The 24929-nt window shown below is 42.0% G+C and overlaps 1 protein-coding gene across 1 annotated transcript in view; it reads right to left on the bottom strand.

Moving 5' to 3' along the window:
* AFG2A (AFG2 AAA ATPase homolog A) overlaps positions 1–24929 on the bottom strand; it is a 221719-nt gene that overhangs the window by 7404 nt on the left and 189386 nt on the right. The window contains 1 exon segment of the mRNA XM_054824028.1: positions 21962–22044. Coding sequence (XP_054680003.1) covers positions 21962–22044 — 83 coding nt within the window.

Here is a 24929-nt window from a genome sequence, read left to right on the forward strand (position 1 = left end):
TGTACGGACGCAGCGAGGGACTGGACAGTCTCCCCGGCTGTCGTTCTCCGTCGCCTTTCCAGCCCGGCTCTGCCAGGTCCCATCCAAGTTCATCACTGCATTTCTGCCAGGGTGCCGGAGAGATCACAGCGATGCCTTCAAAGCCATTATTTTTATGGCCAAATAGTATCTTTGATGTATTTTTTTTTCTTTTTGAGTGACTAAAGTGTTTTAAAAGACAACTAAAAGAACATGGAAAAATGATGTAAAAAGAAATCAGAAGTCTGAGAATTATTTCATAACAACACGCGATGTGTTGGAACAGTTGAGACTTCTAGTGCTTGGCCAAACATCGCTGTAGCCCGAAGTTTACCTGACACATTCTAACTGGCTTTTTACAATCTCTCTCACAAAAATCATATTCTTCCACCTTTTGCCCCAAAGGAGAGAAAATATGCATTAAGAATACGTGGAGCTGCTTAGAAGGAACATGAATGCAAAAGCAAATAATCCCCACAAACGAGAACATACCAGTGCAAAGGTATTCTTCTGTCCGTCCAGGTCACACTCATGGAGGTACTGCAATTATTTTCCATTAAACTTCACTAGGCTTGGAAAGAAAATACCCAAACAACTCTATTTATTTATTTATTTATTTCCATCATTATACAAAACCTTTACTTCAACCACATATTTCTCTATGAAATAAAATCTTTATGCATTAAAAGTTATATACTATCACTGATACTTCTAAGTTTGTAATTAACATACTGCTGATATAGACAAACTATAAATACTGTCTTCCAATTACAGAGGCTCAAGTGACAAACAACAGCAGAAAAATCTTTGGCATGGTCATAAAAATACCCCAATTCATCATTAATATTGCTAGGAGAATGACAAAATGTGATTGCTCACCAAAAGCACTCTCAGACACACTACGAGCACAAAGTACAAGACCGTTTTCAGTGAAACCCATCTGAAAACTTTGGAACCTATCACAGTTCAAATTAACAAAAATTTCTACCAAAGAACAAAAATGAACTAAGAAAACTAACAAAAATTACTCCTGCAGAGTAGCGCTTAGTGGTGCAAATGTCTCTCCTGCTATATTTTAGATTTCTTTCACAAAACAACTCTGTTTCGAATAAAGACGAACCAAAAGACACAGCATTTATGTAGGTGTCCTACGCGTGGCGACGCGGGCAGTAGGCGAGCTGTAGGTAAGCGGTGGGTAAGCGAGCCTCTCGGGTTAGCGGGGCTCTGCTCTGCGGCCGAGAATGCTCGCACTGAGCAACCGACTGTCTTCTCACAGAAGTCGCTATGTATTTTTCCTAGGCTACTGCTGGAAAAACATCGCTTGACACCTTTTCTTTCACATCTCTAAAGCGGGTACTACCTTAAAAATCTATGCCAAGCGTAACAGCTTGATTTTAAAAATACAATACCAGGCTTAAATGGGTCAGTAAAATAACCAAAAATACTGGCAGCAGTTTACTATCACTTGGCACGCGAATTAACACTTCACTGAAACAAGGGAAAACCCTACAGCTATATCAGAAACCTCTCCACAGACTCAAGCAAACATGCCTCCATGTCACGCAAGTCATCTCATGAGATTTTCTTGGAAATGTAGCAGCGAGAAGCTTTTGTTAGAAAAAGGAGAGCTAAAATTCTGGAGAATAAATTGGCAACTTGGAAGAGGATTGACACACCTTATGACTACATCCTGGCACAACCTTCATTTGAGGATTGACACACAGAATCCAATGCAACCAATTTTTTTTCCATCTCCAAACTGTCATCTAAAAGTGCCTGGCTCTCCCACTGACGACAAAAGAAGTCAAGAGAGACCAGCCCTCTATGCCCAAAGTTAATCCTTCTGAAAAAACTCCCAGAATTAGGTTCAAGAGACTGAATGATGGCTGATAGTCGTGATTTAATCCCCATTTCCACTCTCACTTTGAGGATCACGTACTAGAGATAATCTCCACCTTCTGCAGTCATACGCTACTTCTCCCTTGTGCAAGCTTCGGCATGCTAAAAGACATGTCGTACGGAATAAAAGCAGAGTCCACCATTGAGTTTTGTTTGGGTTTCTTCCTAATCCACACTCAGAAGCAACCTTCATCTCTAGGTCACTTCACTGACCTTTACGGGTAGCAAACTACACCTTTGTGAAGATGAATTGGATAAACCGTGATCCTTGCACTATCGGTAACGAGTAACGCTGCTCCCGTGTTGCATCCCACCTGGGAATACCACTGTATTTCCTGCTAAGCGGCATCTCCTAGCCCCTGCGAGGGCACAGATCCCAGTCGAGGAGGAGGACATGTACTCAGTCCCAGACGCTGGTTCTTTGCTCCTCCTCCTACGCAGCACGAGGTGGCTTAGTCTGTGAAAAGCAAGAGCTACGCTATCTATCAGCACAGTGCCATTTCGGACAGATGAGGTGACAAACACCTCTGCACTTGAAGCATTGGATATTCACTGTTCCTGTCACTCATCTTCTGCGGTGATAACTATCTTGAGCCAATATGGCTTTGAGGAAACTCAGCAGAGAAAGTGTTTACCTTTACGCAAGTTATTTATCAGTTAATAAACAATCTTCGCAGCTGTAACAACATTTCTAGAGTTATACCGGAATTCAAAAGCAATTTAAAAAAAAAAAACCAAAAAGCACACATTAGCATTTATAACAAAATTATAAACAAAATTGTTGCGCCAGACTTACCTGTAGAATGTGTAAGTCACGTATTTCCCCCACCAGCCACGCAGCGATAACCTGGCAGAGGTGGGTGTTGGGAGAGACAACTGGGATCTGCAGCTCCCCAAAGCTTTGTGCGGCAGCAGCTGTGACGTTGCGCTCGGCGGAACTTTGCGGGTGTTAGCGTTCGGAGCCTCAGGACCCACAGCGTGCTCAGAGAGCCTCGGAAACTCTCATTACAACGAGACAGCACACGCTTGTTGGGATAAGACCAGTATAACTGAATTTTTAACGCTTATACTAGTAGGCCTATGTATTTTTTTAAAAAACCCAAACCAACCAACAAAATCCTACGATAGCTATTAAACCTTGCTGTGACAACACACGTTGTGGACGGCTTCTTATCAGCTCATTGAAAATCTTGGCGGTCCTGGCTCAAGCTGGTTGGTGCACGAGATGAAGTAAAGCTGAGGTAAACCCCATGGGTGCTGTGGTGAAGGCACACCCTGACAGGGACCGTGAATCATTTCAGGGTAAGGAAGGGAAAGTGAAGGATGATGTGAGGTAGCATTTCCGATCACGCTTTCTGCTAGACAGGTTGACCTTTATCTGAGATCAAAGGCACCGGTAGCTGGGGATTTCTTCAGCCTCTGAGCAAGGAGTAGTCTTAAAGCTCTCCGAAGACGTGCAGCTGTGTAAAGCTACTCCTCGCTGTCGCTGCAGAGGCCGGGGATAGGCACACAGGAAATTCTCCGTTGCAAATACAATCTCGAGTTTTCTCTTTAGAAGATAACATCAGTTTTTCTTAGAGGCAGAAGAGATAGTAAAAGGCAGCAGCCAGGCAACGCTCTGAGAACAAAGGGACGAACCTCGACGTGAACCTGCTTCGTGAACATTTGAACGTTGAATCAAAGTACAGGGGAAACGCTGCAGATCTAGGGTTTTGGTCCATGCCCAAATTTAGCACAAATTAAACAAGAAAGAAAACTCAAGGGTTTGTACAATCAGCTGAGAGTTTCTGAACATGCTTCTCCCCTTCCCCATCTCTTGCAGCGGATCAGAGAAGCCAGCGTTCTCCTCGGGTATGCCTCCCGAGCGCGGAGCGGCCGGTGATACTCGCTGGCTATTTCTGAATCGCTGAAAGGGCACTTTGGGAAACGGGGATTAGCGAGAAACACGGGGCTGGCTGCAACTTAGGTAGCATCTATATGATTTTTTTGGCTTTCCCAAATGGTAGGGTTTAGTGCTTTTGCTGTGAAGAATAGCAAAGGAACTTTTGCTGTCAAAAATGTAATTGAAGACAAATAGCATTGCAGAAAAGCTGTAGGAAAGACAACACATCGGTAAAGGTGCTTAAGAGGCAAAACTTCTCTCCCCTAAGCGTGGACCACAGCATGTCTCTTCATTTTTCACTACTCACTTGCCATATAGGCGACTGGTACATTCTCATTTCCCCTTCAGATATCCACAGTTACTTGTTTTCTGATCAAGTTTATTTCTTCCTCCGAGAACGGTCTCTGTAGACTTCGTGTTCAGCTGCTGTACTAATTGTCTGCGCTTATATAAGAAACTCTAGGAAGGCACTGATGATATCTTCATTATTTTGTATTCGTTTGTAACTCTCTTAGCAAACTAGCTAATATTGCTTCATCTGCCTGTATACAAATATTTCCTGAAAAAGGGAAACTGTCATTATTGCTTAATGCAGATAATAATTTATTCACATCTATTGTAAATTACATGATCCGCAGCTCATTGTTTCCTGTCTTAGTACTAAGCAAACTGACTTTTACTATCCATTGCGACAGGATTCCTTGCACAGGAATTAGAATAAGTGCTGTTCCATTTCAGTGTTCACCGATCGGAGAGTATTCCTGTGTTGAACTACATTATCACAAATATATATATATCTATCTTGTAGTTTTAACATCACTAAGGAGATGGAAACAAGGGTCTATGAATCTAAGAAGAGGTCTAAGTGTTAAAAGCTCTTCTTTCTTTCTTGTAATTTTGGATTGCGCACATCTCAAAATGTCTCAGCCCTGACTCTGCTCTGTTTGTTTGCTGTCAGAGACTGCAAAAAGACTCATCACTGCAAAGCCACGTTATAGAAGTATTAGTCAATTAAGAGAGTAATTGTTTGGGTGTCTCCTTCGACCCACCTCTCATTTGAAGGCCTGGTATCTGACTGAACGCCCGACTTTTCCTATTTAGATTTTACCAGATGAAAATTTCATCCACGCACGAGATGAAATGGCTGAGCAAACGCCAGGTCCCCAGAAGGACGGCGCGCGTTCGAGCCCTTGGACACCAAAGCCCGTTTCGGAGGGTGCAAAACGAGAGCATGCTCAGCGGAGTGGTTCTCGCTTCTCTCCTTCAAGACAGCTCATTCCAACACGAATTATATTTTTTTGAAAGGTGCCGGATTCCTGGATTATGGCATCAAATCCCAGTCTCCCCAGTTGTATTCCACTGCATTTTTAGCATGCAATTGAAATAAGAAAACGGCAACATTAAGGTGATGACTATACTGATTCAGTGAGTGGAGGAAACCTGAGTAATTTAATTTCTGCAACCATATGAGTTTAAGTGGGTTCTCTTTTTTTTTTTTTTAAGGCCAGTCAACCTGTTTTTCCATTTCTCTTGCTTGCTTCTACAGCTGAGTTGGGTAACAAACAGGTGGAGCTACAAAGGTTCTCCTGGTGGGATTAAGTAATGTAGATCTAGCTGTGGGAGTATGTGCTGAGAGTCAAGTGAACGGAGGTGGCTGTTTTAATTACAGCTGATAAAAAACTAGCCAGAGGAAATCCACCATGACTGAATAATAGCATTTAGCTTCAAAAACAACTGAGGAACAAAGCTTTCCCATTTCTGTTTGAAAAGTGGCCACTCCCCAGGTGTGGACTGCATTATCAGAGGAAGAGGTAAAGCTCTCTGCTAATTTAAATACATGGCTCTGTGTATGTTTTTATTATCTAACTGCTTGTGGCGACCCGGGTATTAGTACATCTCTAGGAATACCTACTGTTTATCAGGTTGTGCAATCCGTCACTGTCAGCTGAAGGAGGTCTCAGGAGCAGCGTGGCTAATTTGATTTGAAAATATACATGGAAACCTGAGACTGCTTTTAGCAAGGATGATGGGCTCAGCCTAACGAAGGCGCTCTCTTTTGTCGTTCTTAAGAACAGTGTGTCAACAACTAAGTTTAGGTTCCCTCCACAGCTGTAACAGCTTCTGTAGAGAAGCAGCAACTTGCACCCAGGTCACCTTCTTGGTTCTGCTTTACCAATCGATAGCCATTTTCATGAGATTTTAACAGACAGCCTTTGCTTCCCTGGAATACAAGCAGGGAGGAAGTTTTTCCACAGATAGCTTGAAAAGAAGTTTGCACCGAGAAATGGTTGATTTTTTTTTTTCACAGAAACTTCTTCCCCTGAACCTTAATACAGGCGTACGATACCGAATGATGCTTATGAAAGCGCGTATCTAGAGACCCAGTTCGCAAATAGCTAGGGCGTTCTCATGGTTTTCACAAGCAGAAATTGGCTACAGGAAAATGAACGTGCCACAGAATGTCTCTGCGGCCGTCGCATGTATTTCTGGCTGCAGCATCATCCACTTCAACACATGAGTATTTAGGGATTTTGACTTCTCATGGGAAAAACCAAACCAACCAACCCCACAACACCACACCTTTCTTTTACTCTTTCATGGTTGAAAAGACAGGGAAAAGATCTCTCTCACCACAACTCTACAAGAGTACAAAGTCACTGGTAGTTTGCTGCATCCCTATAAGAGAAAGATAAAATATAATTTTCCTATTAATCTGTTGTCGGTGGTATGTTTTTGTTTTCTTCTTTTCCCATTTTCTGGGTCTTACTTCTCCAAAAGATTCTGTTTTGCATTTGGCAATTCAGGTATTAAATGCCAAGATATCCCTTGCCTGTTTGATGTGGTTTGCTGTGCTCTAGAAAAGCTTGCTAGTCACATCTTGAAATTTTGCTCTATAACAACAACTGTCTGTTAAAGAATATTCAGTGTCACGGGACGGATTCTGTTCCTAGGGAAATCAGAGTTAATTTTGTTTTCCTTTGGGACTGATGAGGTCAGGAGACTCTCATTTCCATCAGGGTGGGAGACAGGCCGTGGATGAGGCAGGAACCGCGCCACGCTGATTCAACCCAAGCCCATAGGAAAGCTTGCACTGCCTCTCCTGCTGGCTGCCACCCAGAAGAACATGTACAGACACACACCAACACGTGTATGTTATGACACCAAAAATTGTATGTTTGTGTGCGCGCACTGGGGGGTTGGTCCCTCTTTTAGATTCCCTCAATAACTCTTTCATTTGAAACCACTACCGTGATTCTTGTTTCTTTCTGCAATTCATTAAGCACACTGTTCTTGAGAAGCCAAAGAATTTCAAAGTATAAAGGCCACATCTACTGCTGAAACGTACTCTGCTCAAACTATCTCAGCGCCTAATTGGGAGCTTGCATCTATTGCTTCCCAAGTTCAGAAAACTGAAGTTCAATAGTTTTGAAAATTATGCAGAAAACGGATTTTTTTTTTCCCTAAAATAGCACACCAACCTTCCAACACACTGCCGTAATGCTACTGCAAGATGACGTTTCTTGGACCATTGCTGTAATACTGAGGTATTCGCAAGGGAGGTACTGCACTGTTGCTTACAGCCGTTTGCCTAGATTTACAGTGGTATAATCTGGCCTAAAAGAAGCATCTGAATAAAGACAAAAATGCCAAGTGCGCCCAGTCGAAAAATATGTCATGCAGTGGGGTTTTCCCAGCATTCTCACTGCGTGTGTTTCCACCACTTTTTACGTTGGCTTACAAGCGTGGACATCATTGCCTGACTGAATTCAGTGTTTGTAGTAATTTCCCGTCCTGTTTATTAAATAAAAAAACTCCAAACCCCAACAACAGTTCCCTAGTGGGTTCTAGTCTTTTATGCACGGAAGGCTAGACAGAGACCTCAGAGTATTCAAAAAGGTTTTCTTCAGCTTCTGCGGGTACTGAGATCAAGTGCTCAGCTGTTATTTATGTCCACACCTCTTAAAGGAAGTGAAATAGCTGTCATCACCAGGCTGGATTTCAGCTCTGCAGAGGGTAATTATCAAAACTAAAACATCGATCTCTTAGAACTTAAACCCCACTCAGTTCTTCCAGCAAACTAACACTACTTTTCTAATTCTTCTCCAAATGCCCCATCTCCAGAAAATTTAAACAGAAGCCTGTGACATTCTTACGCAGGTAAGATACAGTTTTCAGTATATTGCTACCGTATTCCGAGTTTTTGCTGAAGGTATGGCACAGGTTGCACATCAGGGCTCTCGGAAGCAGTGCTACTCATATTTCATCACACAACCAGCGTGAAGCATGGGAGGTAAATGCAAACAACATTTTTGGAGCTGGAGTGGTGTCAAGAATTACTTCTCAAAACCATTTGCTGTTCTTTTTTAAACTTGCCACATGAAAAAAAAAAAAAAAAAGCTTTGAGTCAATTACAAAAACACTCCTGTAGACTCATTAGCTCCTGTAGACCTAATTTTCCAGGGTGCCAATTGCTTTAAAGTAAAAGTGCTCAGCACTTCTTAGGAAGAAACAGAAAGAATCAGTTGCTCAGAGAGTTCTTTCTAAGGCAGGAAAGGAGAAGTTCTGTCGTCTAACCTCCCTGGGCAGATCTTGCCTTTTATTCTCAGCAGTGTTATCGAAACGTACCGCCTCAGAACTAAATGCTACCCAGATGTCAAGTCAATTCTGTGGCAATTATCCATTTCAATCAGAGTAAACTACTGGTATCACCTTATATATACCATTCATGGCAGTATTGAATGTAAAAGATAACTCTTCTGAAAGGTTGATGCAAAAAGTTGAAGCTTTAGAAAAAAAACCAAACTGAAAAATAGAACCCTTATGAATGTCTTGCTAAAATATTGTTAATATTTGATATTTTAAATAACATTAAAAAATGTTAAAAAATGAAACAGCTAAGAGACCTGAATTTTCAGCTCATACCCACATTAATTGCAAACTAGTCGAAAGTGCACATTTTTTCTGATTGAAAGGAGTAAATTAGTTTTCATCATGAAGGCTTTCCATCATGCCAGGAGATATCCTCCTCCTCCCCTGCCCCAAAGAAAAGAGAGAAAGGAAGAACCATCTCAGGAAAACCAAACAGGTTACTTGTTACGTGGAAAGCAAACCCAAGAGGGCACGCAGAAGACGGCATATCTGTGAGCAACAACTAAAAGAGAAAGATGCGGTACACGCGTCACTGAGGAGACACCGAGAAGGCCACAGACAGCCACGAACCACAGAAATGTTTGAGGTGGAAGTGGATGTTAAATGACTGTGAGTTTATTTGTTAAGAACAACTTACTACCTAGTTGCAAAGAACTGATAACAATATCTGACTAGGATGTCCTACCAGCTGTTACTACATTGGCAATAATCTTTGGTACCAATCAGGTTAAAAAATGGTATTTATAAATGTTGGAGAAATTTCCAAGTATACTAAAAAAGTATGCAAAACCTTAGTTCACTTAAGGGGAAAAAACAACAATTTGTTCTACTGACCACTGAATATGATACTCCTATCTTACCAAAGGAGCAACACTCAAAACAGAGTAGAGAAACCCCCAAGAACCCACCTGAAAGCTATTCCTTCACTTTGGAGTAGGACTGGGAAGTCAGACTTAGGAACAGAGACATATCAATAAATGCATATTTAATCTCAGGTGCATTTGTAGGTTCCCTGTCAAGTGGTGTTGAGAACTTCTGAAGGTTTGCGTTTTCTAAATTGCATGCGTCTTTCCATGTACCGTTAGGTACCTGGATACCAGTACGTACACTAGTTTGTACCGATAAAGACACAAAGTAAATGTGAGAGATGTAGTAAATGTGAAACACCGTTTATTTCAACTTTGCTCCTTGCAGAAGAGCTAAACTAGCTAAACCATTGATATTAGAGGTAGTTTAGACAGAAGACAGTTGGTCCATTGGCTCTGTTACAAACTTCAGACTTGAACTAAAAGAAAAAAACTGAAAAAAAATTCTCATGTCATGAAAGATCACTTGATTTCAAGTGAAATCACAATGCTATGAAGAAGGGGCAGACAAGCTTCAGTAAACATTTTAAAAAAACATCAAGAAAATTGTATTTTAAAGGCAGGTTGAAGAGGCGGCTCCAAAGCGAAGCATTCAAACAGCAGAATCCAGTCAGCACTGCCCGTTTTCTTCCTCATCCTAGCCAAGGCTGCATATGCAGAGCTCCAGAAAGAGAGCCCGCATTTCCTACTTACAACATTTGATACACACTCGTCGTTTTCAATGGAAGTTGGATCGTGCCCCAGTTTGCAAAACCAAACGCAACATAACTTTTTGCCCTATGCTTTTTGACAATTTACGTCCCCTGAGGAGAACTTCCTATCTTCATCAGAAGAATGGATCTGGTCATAAGCAAACAAAAGCAGAAAAGTCAAATCCCAATCTCCTCCTCCAGTGCTCTATCGCACGGATATCCCACTGACTTCACCGGAAAGGATGCCGCAGTAAGAGCTTACGAAAGTTACTGTATAACCTGTCTGTTAGATGAAACATGCCGTGTTCCAAATCACTTCCACATCACAAATATTTATTCAGCACTACTTGCTGCTCTGCTGAGCTGTGTAGAAGAAAAGAATCCTTTCTGGCAGGGAATGGGAAAGAAGCAGGGTAACAACGCCAGGAGAGAAAGGTGCAAAGGACGGAACAAGAGATGACAAAAGCTCAGCAGAAGGAGCAGATTGATACAATCGGACTCGTCTTTCGGTAGAAACGTGTAAGAGGTTCTTCCACATTTCACAAAAGGAGCACATATAATTCCTCTACTTTCAGCACCCTTCCCCCGTGTATCTGAACACCATGCTTCAAAACCACTTTGCTCCGAGTTATTCTCAGAGGAGAGATAAGTGGCTACCATCTACGTATAAGACAGGCAGTGACTGAGCTCCTGGAAAAGAAATAGCTGCATGGTATGGTCTGTGTTCTGTGTCATTAGCAGTCATTAAATTAATTGTTGTATCTGTAAGCAAGAGAGCAAACACAAACCGACAGGTACCGTCTAGGTGGCTGGCGGGGCCGTAGACACACTAGATTCTTCCCACGGCATGGCAGCACCCAGCTGAGAGAAGCGTGACTGCTTTTTAACGTAACATCCCAAAGCAGTGATTACTTATGAGATTAATCCACCTAGAAGCCTTTCGGACTGCCGCTTGATGTCAAAAGTGAAAGGCGATGGCACTGGGAAGCCCTGGAAGAAGGCACTGGAAACCACCTGTGCAGAGGGGGTGGTTCTGCAGAAGGACCTGAGGAGGAGTAAAGCTCCCTCCATTCCTGCTTTGAACGCTCCATCACAGAAAGACTTTGGTCAGGCTACATTCTGTTCTTACTTTTTTCTTTCGCTGTTTCCCCACCCAACTTCATACAAATTCTTATAAAGGTTATGTACAGACTTGTACGAAATGGAGACTGACACTAGCTCTTGGAGGATTTCCCAGAGCAAGTTTAACAGAGATTATATAACATGTTAAATCTCTGCATTGGGGGTTTTTTTATTTATTTTAATATAGATGTTGTTATACTACTAGTTTATTCTTCCGAGCTTAACCCTCCAACCACCCTTTCAAACGGTTAATTATGTTTCGCAGAGATTAAAAACCCAAGGTTATTATACGCATTTTGTTTCCAGCCCTTGCGTAAGGCAGGACAAATGTGTTACAACTGGAGGGTCTTAGCAAGTCATAACAACCATTATTTTCCTTCCACGTATGCTGCTATCAAAGTCATGGCGGGGGATCTTTCCTTTAACTGATGTAACAGCGGAACTTTAGAGCTAGCACAGAACCTTACTGTTATATTCTTTAATCAGAGATCTCAAAGCACTTTACGAAAGAGGGAGGAAGAAAGTCTCATGGGGGAGAAATAACTTCCAAAGGTGTCACAAGAAGAGCCGACTGGGCTAGTAGTTCAACTTGCTTCGCTCCCAGCCTGAAAACCTTCCTACAGAACAGCAGCTTCTAGATGTGGGACAAAGTAGCCCAAGTAAACAAAAAAACCCAAGCAAAAATGCAACTTTTTAAATTAAAAACAGCCTCAGTTTCAGAGAAAGAAAACATGTCCTACATGGCTATTTTATTTTATCCAGTAAAGAATAATTTTAACATCATCTGTGACTGGGAAGTACAGCACAATTTTCAGCAGCTTAAGAAACCAGTGGGAATACAATTGTAGATCTCTTTTGTGCATATAGATGTACTTTAACTCATGCTGCCCCCAAGACCCGAGGAAGGAAACTGAACACCAGACAGCTCAAGACCAGCGCAGGGGAGGACAAACACGAGGCTTGCACAAAGCAGAGGGCGCTTGGAGGTGGTTGGGAAGCAGCCTCGGACCTCATGTTCTACTGCTGTGACTGCTCTTCACGACAGTGGAGTCCCTGCTGCTCTGGGATAACTGCAGAGCACTCAGTCTTCAGAAAACGGGGTTTTTTTCTTTTTTTTATTTCAGCCTATGAGGCTTTCCTTCTGTCCTGTGAGGACCAACTGGATCTATCTGTCCGTCCAGAGACCACTGAATGAAACCACTAGAAAAATAACTGGAGTTTCTCCAGTGCATGGCAAGGTGCCTCAAAAGAGAAGTCAGCCTGAACATATTTTGCTCACACTTCCAAGCTCTACAGGCTCCTTATTCACTTCAGAGCAAAGTTTAAAACCTTGATAGTCCTGGTCTGCACAGCTTTGTCTCAACTTCTTCAACTTCTTCTACAGTTGCCCCCCAAGACAATGCAATAGGATAAATCTAGCTTAAAATATTGAAGTTATTGACTATTCCCAAAAAATCAGGCCAAGTTCAATCCTGACAGAACTGACTTCAAGATATAAAGCACATCTCTGAGGTGCTCTTCCAGATAAGCACTTTTGAAAACAAGCAATCAACCACGCTTTATTCTGAAGGAACCACCAAACCCAATTGTTTTTGTTGAATGTTCTTGACATTCATACACTTTGATTTTAGATACCATGACAACAGTCACCTGTGGTAACACAGAATTTTCTTTTTTACTTGAATCTACAGTCATTTCTTTCACAGGGTTAGGGCTTTTTTATTTTGTACTTAGTGTGAAACTTGAGGAGTTTAAAACAAACAAAAATAAAGCCTAAGGGTTACTAGCAATCCTCTCCTCCAGCTGACGCTCAGCACGAGGCTGATTTTGTCATCACACCGTGCAAGCTTCTTCCTGGGTGAACTGGGACAACATAACCTCAAATTAATTTGAAATAGTCACTATGCCCATACCAGGGTGGACGCTACATTGATGGTGGTGGGGGGGGGAAAGGTGGATAACAGCAAATGGTCTGAAGTTTGTTTGGGTAGTGTAGCAGAGCTTACCAACGGTGATGGCCACGGAAATAGCCCAGCACTGCCTCGGTTTCTCCTGAGGTCACTTGGGCTTCGTGCAGCACAGAGACCACCAGCCCAAGGATGCTGCTGTTCTCAGAGCTCTGCTCCAGCTCTGCCCCTGGAGACAGCACAATGCAACACAGCTGCTCCCACCCAGGCTAGGGCAGGGCAGCACGACGGTTTTTTAAAAGTGCTGTTCTGGGATGCTACTCTTCGTGTCATGCCATCCTTCCTGCCTTGCATCACCTCTCTCCCAAAGCTCCTCCTATCTTCCTCCACATAACTGACATCAGCTTCTTAGCACATCTTTTTTCAAATGCCATGCATCTTCTATCAGGTCCTCTCAGGAGATGATCAACCAGGCTTACATGAAAACGAGTAGCAAGGAACAAAATGGTCTGTTGAAGGCACAAGATCGTTTTGATGGCTACAAATGCTTGTAGAAAAATAAAACCTCTTTGAGCTTGTTACTGTTACTTTGGGTTTTCCTTCTTCTCCATCTCATTGTGTATCTTGTACAGTTTGGAAATAAACAGCGAGTAGACTTAGAAGAAAGGAGGAAACTTCCCACACACACTTTCTACTCATTTCTCTTCCCCGCTTTTTCTTAGATTTTTCCTCCCCCAGCTTTTCCTCTTCTCATTGAAAAAGGTCAAAATACCCCTCCTCCCTCTTGATACCACTACTTGGCACTCAATTTCAAAAAAATTCAGAAGAAGAGAATCTCTGTCTTAACTTTTTCTTTTAAAGTTTTTGCAACTGTGCCGAACCCTGCCAATGATGTGATAATGAAATATTTCCAGGAAGAAAGAAAAAAAAAAATCTGTAAAAACTCTCTGCACCCGTGGGTCTTGCTGCACTTCAAGAAGAGCTGCTCCAAAGACTTCAGAGGTGTCTCACTTCCATAGGCAGCAAACACTGTGTTCTGCCTTTAGTGCTGCCCTGCATTACCTTTTCCAGTCACAAAGTCCATTTCAGAGGAGAGGGGGAAGATGTGAGAATTTCTTTTTCTTGGAAGAAAGCAACTGCAAGGGTGTTCTTCCTGCTGCACGGGAAAGCAAGACCAACGCAGAAGCCAGGGCTGGCCTAGAAGAATTTAGTCTTTGATGTTAAAAAAACAAAACAAAAAACCAAAAAATAAAACCCAAAGAAAGTATGAATTGTAACGCCTGCCACTTTATATACACCTTAAGCGTCTGAAAGAGCCGAGCTCCAGAAGCACATCTGCTAATGCAGTGCTGATGGGGTTAACGAGATCAAAGCCAGATTCCACTTTGTGCTTAGCAGGGAGACACTTCCTACCACAGGGCCAGGGTGACTGCAGCCCTCCTTCAGTTCACCGTCACACCGAAATCAGCATCAAAATAACACAAATCAGCCCCTACTCTGATTATAATCAGTACTCCCACTCTCTGTCTCCTTCCAACTCCACCAACCCCCACCTTTCCACATTAAAATCAGTCAGTGCTTAATTTCAGGGTAATCTTCCTAATTCACATGTTTATTTCCAAACATTTTCTCTATCTATCTCCTCTCCTCTCCCACCCTCCCCTGACCATCGTCAATCAGTAAGGGCTTCACACGCTCAGATACAGGCGCTTACCTCCTCACCCAGCAGACAAAGCGATCCCAAAAGTCAGATCCCCAAGAGTCACATAGGTAAAGAGCAGCTCTCCTACCATCTTCTTTTAAGTCTCTCCGGCAAGCGCGGGAAGGGGCCTAACAAAGCTGTGTGCAGCCAACTGTGTTATCAAGGCACTTGGCACTACCAGCTGATCCTCGATTACCATTCATCCCTCAGGAAAATAAAATACCCTTTTGTAGTAAAAGTGTAACCGGTTACTATGATGCATTACATATTAACAAAAGCAGTTTTTTACCAAAATTACAGATGATGAAAGTCTGGAAGTGGAATCAGACCAAGGTAACCAGTTGTTTCTACATGTTTCAGATAAAAAGCAGACCGTTTAACCAAGATTTTCACAGTGCTAAGACAAAAGCGGTGGGTAAGTTTTGTCACATGTTTGTACATAAAATGGTAGTGAGTTCTGTCAAACAAATGTTAAGGATAATATTTTCCGTTGTAGCGACCTTTCTGGTGTAGCATCCTACATATGCCACTGCCAGCACTGCAGTAACCTCAGTTTTCACAGGATCTCTTTAACAGTTTTGTGCTTTTCTTGAAATCCACACAGAAGTTTTCAATATGCTCTGTGCTCTCATATTTTCCTTTTTTTTTTTTTTCTTTTCTCTGAGAGTACTGCTTATAAACGAGCACAGTTATCTGAAAGGCAGACTTTACTAGGCAGAAGGGTAGAATTTGCTGGTTTGGTGGAATAATCCCTACTTAGGTGGTGAGGAAGCATTCCAGAATATTACAGGATTTGTTTGTTTGCTAATCTACTTAAGCACCCATAGGCTGTAACACCCACGACTTGTCTGCTTTAGGGATCTTTCACGTCCACGGCCACTCAATGCAATCGCTCTGCACGAAAGCTGCAGATTTAGACTCGCGGCCGTGCGGCAAGCTGACTAGTGGGACGCTCACCTGAAAAGAGCTACATGGCTTTGGTCCGCTCACCCGCCAAATCCCGCTCGACATTCCTCATAAGCGGTGCCCGCATGTACGTAGCTGCAGTAGCGCGTGCGAGTCGCTCTGCCACTTGCATCTTGCACTTCTGCGTCAAACCCGACCGGCTCTCAGTTAAGACGGAGCACCACGAAAACACCTCACGCGTAATGCAGATGAGGCTGTATGAACACATTCCATATCCTCGGTTTGGGGAAAACTCGCTGACAGAGGAGGGGTAGGTTTAAACGGCATTAAGCAGAACAGGCTTGATGTAAGCGGCTACCCCTGTGTGAAATCTGAAGCTCTTGCCAGTGGTGTGGAGGAAAGACATGACCTCATTATTCCACAGCCCAGATAATCCATTCTTGGATAAAGTGAGAGCTGACAAGTGTTTCACCTTGAAGGTTATCAAAGCCCTTTCCACACTCTGCTGATGCGGAGGCATTTACTTTACCAAACAGGGATGTGAAAACTCCTCTGTGTTAGTAAAGGAGATAAAAAAATCGGGGTGGTGGTGAACAGCACACTGCCATGCCACACAGACACTGAGAGGAAGATGCCAACGGCGTTTCCAGAACCATTTATGCAAACAGGATATATATGCACAAGTTGGTAAAATATTTTTCTCAATATTTTGAGAGTTACTGCTCCCAATTCCTTCCATCTACTTCTAGGCACTTTCTCTAGCTAAGTGCCACGGGGCCTCTCCTGACATCAGCTAACCCCCTTTAGCACCTCCAGAAAGGTGGTTCAGCTCTTAGCTGGGATAAATCACCGTCCGGACCATCTTCTAGTGCCTCTCCAATGACTGCTGAGGGAACCGAGAGTGACTCTGCTCTCCTATCTTTTAGTTAGATGAATCCAAGCTTTATTGTCATGGGTTTTACACAGGCACATACCATCAACACGCTAGCCTCAAATTTTGTTGGAAGGACCCGTAATCTGTTTGAGCAACGGCTCCACACGAGATCAAGGGGAAAGAATGTCATCTGGTTGCCATTGCCTTCTCTTGCAACACCTGCTCTCTTGCAACACCTGCGCTCTTGCTGGAGGCCTGCCACGCAAACACAGAACGGGGCTCTTTCCCCCTCGCTGGTCCGGTCCTTGGCAGACTAGTTAACAGAGAAAACACACATCTCCTTCTCCTATCAGGACTCTGGAGTCGTTGGATTTAAGTCCGCAGGGAAGAATGACACCATTTAAAATATTTAACACAGAACATATAAAGCCCTGGAGAAAACGCATGGCTGAGTTTCCTACAGAAAAGATTAATAAATGAACAGGTAGCAGTTGCAGAAAGAGTAGACACAAACCCCAAGATTAGGAGTAGGTTTCAGCTGAAATATTTGTCTTCCAGATGTCAACCTGCCATTCAAAACGTGCCCAAATACAACTGCGATTCTGCATGCCTCTTGCACCTAGTCCCTAGGAAAAGCTTTTTATTAACTCGCACGCATTAGATCACCTACAGTATTTTCTTTCATGTCAAAGGAGAAAAAAAAAAGGCAGCAGCAAAAGATTTAGAGGTTCATGGTAGATAAAAATTTTTGCAATTCACTACAACCGTATCAACAACATTAAATACAAATACAGAAGGGTCACAATGCAAAACCACTTTTCCAAATGCAAGTCTGGTATGGGTTAGCTTTACATTGACCAGGACCTCAAGACAGAGTTTGGGGCAGCTACAAAAATCTTTATATAGGCCATCTGGGTCCTGTGTCCAGTGGCCACTATGCCACTTTGGAGTGGCTGAAACGCCCCAATTACCCGCCCTCCTTCAGCCTGTCTCTCCTTATGTGCTGGCTTTGTCAGTGGTGGCCAAGCAGTGGAGCTCCCCGTCAGACGTGTCACGAGCAGGTCAAGGCACAGGTCAGTTTGTACCCAGCTCCCACTGCAAGCCACTTCCCACGCCCCTGACTGCATTAGCACGGCAGTAATCCCAAGGCACAGAAGTGTGAAGGAAGCACGTTCACTTTTGTCCCAACTCTGTGATCACAGGAAGCCAGGCAAGTTCTTCACGCCTGCTTTTCACTAATTCTTTCAGGGTTTTTTGCCAAGGTTTTGACAGTGGACGCCTGCCTTCCAGGCACATGCGTGAGACTTCATCTTCCAAGTACAATTCCTTCCAAGTTCTCTCCTAGCTGGCACTAGATATTGAGCGACCACAACCACTGGACATTTGTTTTTCTTGCATTGGTAATACTGTTTCACCCACCCACCCAACTGCTTTCTCTGGGAGAGCCAGAAACAACCAAAAGCCTTAAGGCTCGGTCTCCTCTACCCGCAGCCCTGATACTTGCCTGTTGCAATAAGGAGGGATGGTTTTCCTGCCCATGAACTTGTGTCCATCAGTTAACTTCAGCTTACTGCGCAGTACGTAGCAAAACACCAGGCTTCACAGCTCGGCTTTCTCTTTACCCATCTCCATAGCCCATCAGCACAGGGTTTGACGCCTGCTTCGCAGGGAAACATCACCCACAGCCAGCCCTCCCACAGCACTAATCGACTGATGCTCAGTTACAGGAGCATTGCGTTTGGCACGCGCCCAGTTTCTGAAGGAGAACCACCACACTTTGACATTTAAAATGAGTAAAGAAGCTAAAAGGAAAGAGCCGGAATGCGCAAACCAGAAAAATCAACTTAAGGACACAGCATTTGAAAGGGCTGACAAGTCTAAGTTCAATGATTTTGAATAACCACCTTTGAAAATTGTCTTTATGCCGTCCCCGATGTTCACCCTCGCACCTGAACTTAGTAAACCTTATGTTCTGTTCTCATTTAGAGACTATACGAAAATAATCCACGATAAACTTCATTCTTTGTCCAGGATTAAGAATTGTATATCGTACTTGCAGTGAAAAACTGTTTTATGCATTAGGGAGAACACAGGACTGAACTATTTTTCAAGTTAAGTGAAGACATTTTTGCATTTTGATCATAAATCCTCTCCTGGTCATTTTTGGCAAACCTGTCAAAAGACATTTTATGCCATTTTGCAAGACGTTGTTATTGGAGGAAAAAGTCAGACTTTGTATTTAAACAAAATGTGCCTGAAACATTGGAAAGCTGATTTAATGTTAACAATTCTGCAACTCAAGCAGTATTTGGGCCAAAAACTGGCTCCAAAAGATAATGGCAGGCAGAAAAAAAGACTATTTCCAAAGAACGTAAAGAAGTAAGTCTAAGAACCACTTCAGCAGTTAGAGGATGGGAGAGAGATGTTCTTCTCAGATGTCTTCTCTTCTGTTCACTGAGCCTCTATAATTTTATCAAAATTAAAATCTCCCAGAAACATCCAAACAACAATAAATGTGATTAACCCAGCAGAAGAAAGAACGCCTCTATCTTTGATTTACTCTGAAGTGTAGAGGTGTTCAGGCTTATATGGCCTCACACTGCAAGCAATTTGATTCGGTGCCAAGGCACAATGTGTTCAGTAAAAGACGCTGTGAAAAGTTCAGCTCTGAATTAAAAGACACTCATTTAAATGAAGGCTAACAGAAGATACTGTTGAAGTGCTCTGTCCTACAGTGCCCTCATCAGTAAGTTCAGATGAGAGGCTGAGGGTGCAAAAGCACTCACTGGACTGGATTATGAAAGGACTACGTTGCCGATGTGCTTTGACCAAAACTGAGCACTTGGTTATTTTCCAGAATTCTGATAAGAAGGTTTCAAGTTGCTACTCCATGATAACAGCAATCTGTCATTAGGAACAAGAAGGGGAATCATCATACTTTTCTTTAAATCTCAGTTTACCTGCAGCTTGGGATGGAGTAAGATTTTGACTGGCATCAGACTAGCCAAGTTTTCCAAACAGAATATTTGGGAGCAGCATAAACCTTCTAGGGACTTCACAAATTTGCCAGAACTTAGTTTTTTTTTAAGAGTATCTTACTTTTTTAAAAATCAAGTTCCACAAACCCAACAATAAAAGGGAGAGCTTCCTACATTTAAAAATCACTTCAAGCACATAGGTATGTATCAAGAGATTTGGTACCATGCGGATAAACATGGTACCACGTGGATGAGAGGATAAAAGTTTGCAGGGAATTGCAAAATTCCCTCTGATGGCAACAGGAGTTCACGTACGGAAAGGGCAGCCAGCTCCTACCTACCCCTCTCAGTTTCTCAGTTGAGATTCACACCCTGATGCACGTTCCCAAGGGATCTGAGCACTTCCCAAGGAATGGCGATCTAGTTTTGCTACTCCTCTGGAGCATCACATAGTGTTATTTTTAGGACACAAAATTACAAACAGAATTCGTTATTGGCAGTCAAAACTACTGCCTCTCTTTCTTCCCTTCAGGAACAGACACTGGAGGAAAGCGCCAGGGGATAACCGTATGGCATTTAATTTTTGGAAACATCAAAACTGTAATGGCTATGATAAATGGTTCTCATCCTGAGCCTCAAGTTGGAATATATAGAATTGAGAAAAGAAGGCTAACGCAGTTTCAAATGCAGCCTTGATCCCCAAGGCAACTTTCCCACTTACAATTTTCTTAATTCCCTCTGTCTGTTGTATTATTAAAGAGCCAAACAATGAAAAAAAGAAAAAAAACCTGCACATACATCAGATGAACTAAGTAAATGACCTGCTTTTCCTCATTCTCTAATCCTTTCCAGTGATAGTAAAATTAAATGCTAATTATAGGAACAAGAGGTTAGAATAAAAGTAATAGAAAAGTTGTAATTTAAAAATAGTCAATTTCTGTTTAAAAGCTACAAATTGTGTACAGAGTAGAAAGAAGAGAGAAAAATCATAAACAAGGCACAGAGATTACTTGTTAAATTTCATATAAGTAAATATAGTAGAAATCTCTCTGAGACATATATATATACAATTTTCTCACAAAATGATACAAATTTCTAAATAATTATTACTCTCTCATGAATAAATACATAATGACTGCAAGAAAGAAAAGTCTTCAGAACCATCAGTAAACAAATCCAGAAAATAACCTTACATAAAGCCTGAAATGATATTTCTTGTTTACTCCACAAGCGAAAGCAGGATTTGGCTAAAATTGTGACCTGTAAATTCTTCTACTTACCTGCAAAACACCAGGAAAACACAGAATTACCCACTAAAATTCAGGGGTTTGTCACAATTTTTTTCAATATATTTTCGTTAGAGTTTGTATTGGGTTTGCTTTACCTTTCCCTCTATTTTTCATGTCTGGAATAGAAAAACTCAATCTTTCTACCATGGGGAAAAATGCGGAAAAAGAGTTTGCTTAACCACATTTCACACTGAATGCAAGAGCAGAGAGCCCATAAGGACCTGTCATTGTTTCAAAAGATGATATACCAAAGAAATAAGTTGAAAAGATTTTATCTATCTGTCCCTAAACTATTTTGTGGTCATTTTATAATAGCTTTTGCAAAGAGATTTTCTTATTCATTATTTAGGATTCATTAGGATTTTAAGCTGCCAGCTTTAAATTGCCAATCAACATTCCTGTTTATTTTGATGGAAAGAAACAAACAACAACAACAATCTTTTGCTGACGCCTGGCAGTGGTTACAGGTGAGTACAATTTTTAAGGTGCCTACTTCCCAGTATGTCTAAAAAGGAGTTGTTTAAAACCAAAAATAAATATTTCACTGTAATCAATCAGGATACCTTAGCTTTATCTCGGAAAGCTCTATGTTCAGCAAGCCTGTTTGGCAGCTTTTCTGGAGATCATAAATCAAAAGATTCAGAGTAATTTTCAGTGTTTTTTGTAGAGAGGCCACTCCCCAGGTCTGCACCTCACTGGGATGGTCCCTGGGATTAAACTGTGGCTGAGGGAGGAACAAATGAAGACAGTAACGATGTTCCCTTTACCACCAAGAATCCACCAAAAATTGGGAATCTGATAATTATTTTTTCATACGTGGATATACACTCAGATAAACTGACTTAAAACAGCAATCTTACTGCCTCTAAAATGCAGATTATACCACTGAAATTATAAAATATAAAGTTTTGGACGATATTTGTTATACTCAAAACTTCCACACGGGCATTTATTACAACGATTCTGCACTTCAGTTAACTTCAGACACACCACTCACAATACAAAATTCTTTCGCTTTTGACAGCTTTACAAAGGAAATTTGCTATTCACACCGTGAATGGGGGTATGTATTAATTTGCCTTTCAAAGTGCGTGCAGTCCACTTTGCTGCTGATAATCTGCATAAAACTGGATTAACGAATCGGGAATCCGTGGGGTCACGACAGTCAGTGCGTACCGAAAGTGCCGTCCCATGATGGATTTGGCATGTATGTCTTCCTGAAGAGCTAGAAGGGCTGCTTCTCTACAGACTGCTGTTATCTGCAAAGAAACAATAAAAAAACCCGCACAGCATTAGTATTATAAAATATATTACTTGAAAGAAAAAAAGCAAACATACTCCATATGACAGATACTCACAAGGACAGAGTTTCTCCAACTCTTTCTTTTTTTTTTTTTTTTTTTAAATAAATGAGGCTGTTGGTGATTAGGACATCCAAGAAACAGGATCTAGCTCGAAATTCAAACCACAGTAACATTACATTTCATATTACGGTACGTTGCAAATTAACTTGATAATCATATTACCTTGTGTTAAACTTCCTGCAACACCTGATAAATTAAAACCTCAACAACCAGCGATACATTTTTCTGTCCCCAAAGCGCAAGAACAGATATTCCCAGGCTCCGCGGGCACTTTTCTTTCTCAGCTTTATGCTGGGAAAGAAGTAAAAACAATTAATTCAGAAAGGAAGGCTAGAAGGAGAGGGGTGTGTGGAAGGGGAGGAGGGTTAAGGTCTCATACCCTGCAATGTGTTTTTAAGCTCTCTGGACTTCAGACAGCGGAAACAGACTGATGCCAGTGTCACTCTAAAGACACATTACTGTGGTGAAAAGAGCTTGTGGAATGAAAAGAGATATTGTGATTTCCAGTGCAACAGGGAAAACAGTGATTGATATTGACTGCTCCCTTATATCTGTAAATGAAAGAGCCAGCTGAAACACATTTGTCCAGCTATTCAGCATATTTTCTCTGTTTGTTCACTTACTGAAAAGAGTTCCCCCGCTTATGCTGTGCTAATGGTTGCCAAAGCCATTTAGTAGCTTTTTAGAGGATTTAGCAGCATGTTTAGGAAGCTTTCACAAGAAAACATGCATGGATTTAGACGGCTTTGTCAAGTTACAACAATATTACTATTAGTTCTGTGCTGCTCTAATGAGCAGTGAAGCTAAACACTGCTGTTATGCATTTTAATGCTTTTCAGGACTTCAGAGACAGTTAAACGGGGAAGCGTAGCTGAGACTGAGTGCACCAACTTCTTGCGGAGATAAGTAATGCAACATCTAGAACGTAACGTGGGGATCTTGGTTTTCCGTTCAGGTTTTTCTCAAAGTAGACAGTGTGACAATTTCCCTATCTCTAACACAAAAATAAACCTAATTAAAGAGAAAAAAACCCAACACCTAAACTAGATCAAATTCTCCTCCCCCGCCCCATCCCTGCCTAACACCAAACCCAGAAATGCTTCAAAAAGAAGACTGTTGATGGAAAAGCAGATCCCAAACACCCTGGACTCTAAACCTGTGTTGGTCTTTGAAGGAGGGGTCCATTTCCCCTTGATAAATACTGCACTCCGGGCAAGCTTTCCACAAAATGAAGAGACCTTCTGGGGGTTTTCACAGGCAGTATTAAAAGAAAACAAAACGCACTCCAGCAGGTTTTGACCGTCCTGTTCTGCTCACAGAGACCATCACTGACCTACAGCATCAGAATTACGAAGCAGGGTGTCACTCCAGCACAAGATGTTCACTTAATGCGTTTTACTGAAGGAGAAGGTGAAGGAAAGACTGTCAAGCTGGCAGATCCAAAAAAAGAAGGAACACCACTGCCAGTCTTATTTCTTCCTGTTCCATTTGTAGACTGATACATTTAGGAGGAATTTGCCCACAAGCTGATACTTCTGATGATGCTTTTACATTTTCTCTATGCTCTGCTGAGAGTATGGGTAGCAGTGATGATAAAACAAAAAATCCTTTGGAGGTTAGTTAATTTTATTCTTAAAGACTGAACCCTAAGTTCTGTGATAACCAAAAATTACTAGACATGAGGAAGCACCAGAAAACTGGTATTTTTTGTTGGTTTCCCAGGAGCATTTGAGCTGCTTTTAAGGGAAGGGGGAAGAATTTTAAGGATGAATTATCGTTTTCTCTTTTCCTGGTTGCACTCAGAATTTTTGTGGACTAAATCTTTTCTATATTATTGAGTAATAAACAGCAGGCATTATGGCACAGCATTTAAGATTTGGGCCCTCGCATCTGATCGCAGAAGTCACATAGGGTTGTTTCCACTCCTTGGCTAACCCCAAGTATCAGGTTTCTGAGGCAAGAGATTCGACAAGGCAAGTTTGATTATTTTTCTTCGTTCAAGTATGCCAACTTTAAAAAAAAAAAAAAAGTCCTCACAAGCATTCTCACTAGCTAGTAAAGCTAAATCACTCGTGGAAAGCAAACACAAGTAGTAATATAGCCACAGTGAAATGAGAGTGAATTCACCTGGTGAAATCTGCTATGTTATTGGCCTATGGTCTGCTGGTTTTTCATAGATATTTCTTGTCACAGTCATGTTAGGACATTTCTTACTAGACCAAGCAACTGAAGGGTTTTTAAATGTCATTTCTGCCTAGATTAAAAAAACAGCATAGATTGGGTCAAGTGAGGCAGAGGGAAGGAAGGTAGCAGAAGGGGTTAGCTGACAGCACAGGAAGAAACCCAGCAGCTTTGCAGCAAGGTACAGATCCCTCCCAGGCTCAGCGGCACTCCAAATCCAGAGGCTGCATCTAGATCATCAGTTTTAAAACCTTGCAACAGACCTATCCTCAATGAATTTCTCCAGTTACTTTCTTAAATCACGTCTCCTTTTGGCCTCCACAACATCATCCTGTAAGGAGTGCCATGATCTAATCATGCATTGTATAAAAAAGCACTTTTGTTTGTCTTAAACCTGGTAATTTCAACAAGTGCCTCCTAGTTCCTGTGTTATGAGAACAGTGATTCATCTGTTCCCCGTTCACCTTCCCCACATCGTCGATGATTTTACAGAGTTTTTTCTCATCCCCTCTCAGTCAAGTCTTCGCAAGCTGAAGAGTCCTCAGCGACTCAGTCCCTGCTCCTGCAGAACTTGTCCATCCTGCAGCCCGTCTGCCACG

Source organism: Grus americana, chromosome 4, assembly GCF_028858705.1.
Source record: "Grus americana isolate bGruAme1 chromosome 4, bGruAme1.mat, whole genome shotgun sequence".
In the NCBI taxonomy this organism is placed as follows: domain Eukaryota; kingdom Metazoa; phylum Chordata; class Aves; order Gruiformes; family Gruidae; genus Grus; species Grus americana.